This window comes from Manacus candei, unplaced genomic scaffold (genome assembly GCF_025592945.1).
Source record: "Manacus candei isolate 608988 ecotype Guabito, Panama unplaced genomic scaffold, ASM2559294v1 h1tg000015l, whole genome shotgun sequence".
Taxonomy (NCBI): Eukaryota; Metazoa; Chordata; class Aves; order Passeriformes; family Pipridae; genus Manacus; species Manacus candei.
Window position 1 is genome coordinate 1235835 of NW_026138063.1, and position 5292 is coordinate 1241126.

The 5292-nt window shown below is 47.6% G+C and overlaps 1 protein-coding gene and 1 long non-coding RNA gene across 2 annotated transcripts; one reads left to right on the forward strand and one right to left on the reverse strand.

Annotated features, from left to right (window-relative positions):
• Positions 1-1818: 1818 nt before the first annotated feature.
• On the reverse strand, positions 1819-5115 carry SSR3 (signal sequence receptor subunit 3). The gene is made up of 5 exons (XM_051781904.1): positions 4882-5115; positions 4112-4238; positions 3561-3659; positions 2919-3050; positions 1819-2347 (listed from the first exon to the last, which is right to left on the reverse strand). The coding sequence occupies exons 1-5, from the start codon at positions 5018-5020 to the stop codon at positions 2281-2283; spliced, it is 564 nt and encodes a 187-aa protein (XP_051637864.1). The 5' UTR covers positions 5021-5115; the 3' UTR covers positions 1819-2280.
• LOC127468609 (uncharacterized) lies at positions 4551-5007 on the forward strand. Its single transcript, XR_007903613.1, has 2 exons — positions 4551-4776; positions 4818-5007. It is a non-coding gene; the product is annotated as an uncharacterized LOC127468609 (long non-coding RNA).
• Positions 5116-5292: the final 177 nt, after the last annotated feature.

Genomic DNA, 5292 nt, shown 5'->3' on the forward strand with positions numbered 1-5292 from the left:
TGTTCTCCCTTCCCCTTCGCACGTACGTGGGAATCCAGCAGTGTATTAAAAATAGATTAATTCCCAACTTTTTTTAATTGAAAAGGAGATGGTATTGACCCTTACTTGGAGCAAGAGCTTAAAACTCTGAGGGCAATGGGGGCCAAGCAGCAGCTCAGCTCCAGGTTAACCCTCAGCGTTAACTGAAGAAATTTAATTTCAGTCTATTATATTGACTTCTATATAAATCATTGCAGCTTCTAGTGGGGATTGCAAGGGGAAAAAACAACCACCACCCAAAAAACAACTCAAAAGCAGACAGAATTACAAATAACAAAAAGAAGAAAGCCCCAAACTTTCCTGAGAAGGCCCAAGATGAGGGTTTTTTGCAGCACACAACCCACCCCACTCCCCCACCGACTTTAGTTTCAGGCTGTCAGTGCTCAGTGTTCCCTCTCCTCACTTGCTGAGCTCCAAGCCTCAGCAACTGTTAATACCAAAAAAAACCTACAGTAGGATGAAAAGCTGTTAATAAAAGACTCAGTGAGGTGACAGTAATAGCAGAAGAAAGTGCTGCTTCCAAGCACTTCTCCAACCAGGTGGAAAACACACCTGTCACCTGCTAGAACACCTGACAGGGCAGTGAGAGCCCTGGCAGTACAATGAGTGTACTAATGTTGTTTGTTTAAATACTGGAATTTAAGTACTGGGTGCTTTGGGAGGACCAGAGCAAAAACCAGCCCCATCAAATCCTGCTGCTTAGAGAGCTGCCAGCTTGGCCTCCTCTTGGGCTCCCACTGGTTACTTGCTGGAGGCTTGTTAGAAATTTGGTTTGTGTGTGCTAAAAAGCCTAAAATACAGAAATTATATCCTTTATAAAAAAGTGATAAGTCAAGCAAAGTACAATTGTGCAAGACAGGCACCAGGAACGTGGAATGTCTCCTTCCTGAGGTGAATGATCAGGCACAAGTGATACAGAAAAATCCACGTATTTTGAGGGGAAGCAATCAAGTTAATACAAAGTGTTAAATGCCTGACCAGAAAAGTGATTTCAAGGGCAGCTCTGAAGTGCACCAAACCCATGGGAATTTTCATGGTTTGAATACAGAAACAGAACAGTTCATACCAGGAAGCAAAGGAAGAGTGAACTATGCAGGGGAGGGTTGAGACTGGAGGCCTCCCAATCCCATCCAATCCCATCCAATCCCAAAGGATGCTGACAAGTGTTACAGTCAGTCAGCAGGCACTGGGTAATTAGGAATCATTTTATGACTGGTTATTTGTCAGAAATAGAGCCCTTTCTGTCTCCTGCTCTCCAGATTCTTCATTTTGCTCTATTTTCCATAAATCTTATTGAAGTAAAGATTAGCAGAGTAATTGTTACATTAAATCTGATTATGAGCTTTCTCCTTCTTCCCCACAGATCCTGAGTCTGTAATGGCAGGATCTGTAACTTCTGCTCCAGAATTCCATTAATAGCAGTGGAGTTTGGCATTAACAGAACAGCTGCTTCAGTGAGAGCAAGAAAATAAGGGACAGGATTGCCTGATAAACCCATTACAAAAAGCCAGCTAAAGCATTTCTGCTAAGCTGTGCAAGGAAACTGGCAGGGCTTCTTATTTATGTGTGATTTTGGACATGAATGGGAAAAAAAAGTATATTCAAACCACTTCAAAAGTGGTTTTCTAGGAGGTTCAGGGTTTTGTCCTGACAAGTTACTTAAAAATGAGGAGTATTTCCAATGAACACAGGAAAAGACTCTTCTCTTCTGGAAGCAGAAAGAGCCAACAAACCTACACATGAAAATACCTACTTTTTTAAGAATGGAAATACAAGGAATTAAATGGCAAAAAAAGCTCCTTTTTATTACAACTTCTCAAGTTACATTGATAAATGGTGGATTGTCACTTTTTTGATCAGGGAGTTTGGCTCTGAGGCTGCTCACCAGACACCCAGGGGCCTTCTGGCCTGGGCTGTGGGTACAGCTGGGCAGTCCCACTGTGGAGCTGCCCCTGGGCTGCAGAACCATCACCCCTCTGTGGTGCTTCACAAAGGTGAGGTCTGGTCACAGCTCACACCCTCCCATTTCCTTCCCTTGCTAAGTAAAAAAAAAAATTCATTAACTCGGGTATTGAATAATACCATGTAAAGTTACCAAAAGTAAATATAATTCCATCAGTTTGGATTTAAACCCTCCCCCCCTTACACTCATAATACAAAAAAAAAATTCCTATTCTGCCCTTAAATGTTTCTATGGCAGTTGAAGTCTCTCACAGAAATAAACTTCTGTGGGGTTTTTGTCTACTTGGATCCTGTGGAGAGCAGAGCAATCAGTCCTGATGAAGCACTTATAGAAAGAATATAGTTTCTGCAGGGAACAGGTTAAGGACATATAATTGTCAAGATACTTCTTTGGTACAGAACATTTAGTAGAAGTTTTATGAAAAAGGAGGAATTGAAATGGTCTTTACAGTTTTAAAACTGAAATATTGTAACCTCAAATACAGCTCAAAATAAAGGCATGAACTTACCTTCAAAGTTAAGACACTCACAAAGTTTAGCCTGTTCTCTTAACATTTGTTTTATAAATAGTTAACTACAGAACAACCTGAATTAACTGGCCTGATTGGCAATAATAATTTCCTTAAAGAACAAATGATTTTGGTTGTGAAGTTACTGAAACTAAAGCAACCTGTCAGCTAACACTGACCTGGGGATTCTGCAGCAGAACAAGCTGCCTCCTCATCCCAAAATTACAACTAAAATGGCAAAGCCACAAGAATTTCCGTAGACTGTCCAAGTGATATCATTAAAAGACCTCATGTCACATTCACGTGACTGGGAGGAGGTTTTTTTTGTAAACTCTGCTTTTATGTTACGATGTTCTAAGCTGATGTTCTGCAAAGGACCTGCCCTTCCCAGCAGAGCACAAAGGATACACGGTGGGGTTGAAGTTCTTCAGCACAAAAAAGGAAGCGATGATGACCAGGACCAGGAACAGGGTGTTGTTGTAGAAGATGGAAAAAGTTGTCGCTTCATAGTCTGCAACTTCATTTTTCTTCCACAGAATTCTAGGAGCAAGCAGAGACAATATTTCAGGCATATTTAAATCACTATATCAGAGAATGAATGACTGGTTTGGGTGGGGAGAGACCTTAAAGATCACCTCATCCCACCTCCTGCCATGGGCAGGGACACCTTCCACTAGCCCAGGTTGCTCCGTCCAACCTGACCTTGGACACTTCCAGGGATGGGATATCCTGGCACCCCCACCATTTTCAAGTGTGCAGTACTTTTGTTGTAACCAGCCTCTAGAAGACAGAGGTTTGGGCTCTTAAGCCCTGACAGCTCCCATCCTGCAGTCACAGTGAGCATCCCCTCTAATCCCAAGTGCATTTGAGACCTTTCCTTGACGACTTGCCTCAGAAAGGCTTTAAGATGAACCAAGAGTTACAGTACAACTTATGCTTTCCAGAATATAGGAAAAACAGGGCACAGTCCCTCATACCCCACCTAGAGCCTTAAGGACATTTAAGGCAGCATTACAACAAGGGAGAGAAGGAAGAGGACAAGGAGGTCACCTTTCATCCTTCTCCTTACGGGACATCTTCCTGTTGTCCGCCTCGGACAGCTTGCGAGTCACCTCCTTGGACACTGCATCCTCTCTTTTCTGGGCTACCCTGTAAGCAACACCACTTATGGTCAACTTCAAAAACTAATAAAAACCCCCACAGCTAAACCCTGGGATTGGAGGAAGTTTTATTTACAGTGAAGAATAAAATGGAGTCAAGACACCGAACAGTTTTGTCAAGTCGAAGGGACAAGTAATAATCAAACTGCTACAAGTAATGTAATTTTGATATAATCAGTAATATAATTTAAATGTAATTTATGGCAATACCTGCTGAGCATGATGGTAGTTCTGCTATTTCACTGTACTCCTGGCTGACAAGACAGGGCTACTCCATAATTACAAGAGACAACAGAAACCAACTAGGAAATATTTCTGTGTAAAAAAGATTTTGGAGTAACGTTCCAGGCATTCTTATTCATAAAAAAAATTAGGTTGTAAACGCTGGTTCTGTTAAATTATTAAATAATAAATTCTAGCTCCAACAGCCACCAAACTTACTTGTGTTTGAGGACAAACTTGACGTTCTTATACGCAAAAGCCACCAGATAGGTACTGATGAGGGTCATCACGCTGTACAGGACTGCGGACTGAACGAGATCCATGTGCCATATCCTCCAGTAAAGCCCTTCGAAGAAGAAAAAATTACATTTTGAGTGGCCTCTCTCCAAGAAAAAAATGCCCCTGCAGGAGCAGCATACAGGACGTCAGCTCTGTAATTCGGCACAGGCTCTGCCAGACCAAACCCAAATGCTGCAAAACCCCTCGGAGCGTTCGAGCCGCATTAGAAACGCTCTGGGAGGGAGAAATGTGCTCCGAGAGCGGCTCTCCGGGCCCCGCCGAGGCAGCGCCGCCGCAGTGACACGTCAGTGCTGCCGCCGGCAGACCGCCTCACGGCCCGGACCCACCGGCATCGCCTGCGGCTGGCAACCCACACGGCTGGGAACCCGCACGGCTGGGAACCCGCACGGCTCGGACCCCGCACGGCTGGGAACCCTCAGAGCTCGGAGCGGGACGATCCCGCCTGGGGTGCGCTCGGAGCCGGGCTCGGAGCGGCAGCGGGACAGAGCCCGAGGCGCGCGGTGGAGAGTCCCTGATCCCCTCAGGGGCCACCGGTCCCCTCAGGGTCCGCCGATCCCCTTCCCAGCGTCTCCTGCTCCCCTCAGGTGCTGCCGATCCCCTTCCCCGCGTCTCCTGCTGCCCTCAGGGTCTCCTGCTCCCCCGGGCCCCGCCGCTCCCCTGCCCGCCGCCAGCCCCGTCCCGCCGCTCACAGATGGGGATGGCGGACACGATGAAGGCGTTGCCGAAGAAGAGCGCGGAGGACTTGGCCGAGAGGTTGCGGCTGAAGTCCTGCAGGAGCAGGTCCTCCTCGGACTGCTGCCGCCCGCCGGGGCCGCCCTTGGGAGCCATGGAGGGACCGGGCACCGTCAGCGCCGGGCTCGGGAGCGGCTCCGGGTCAGGAGACACGGCAGGGGCGGGACCGGCACCGGCCGAAAGAGCTTCCGGAGCGCGGGCCGGGCCCAGCGCGATCCTCATCCCAGCCCCGCTCCCCAGCGCGATCCTCATCCCAGCCCCGCTCCCCAGCGCGATCCTCATCCCAGCCCCGCTCCCCAGCCCGGTCCTCATCCCAGCCCCGCTCCCCAGCCCGATCCCAGCCCCGCTCCCCAGCCCGGTCCTCATCC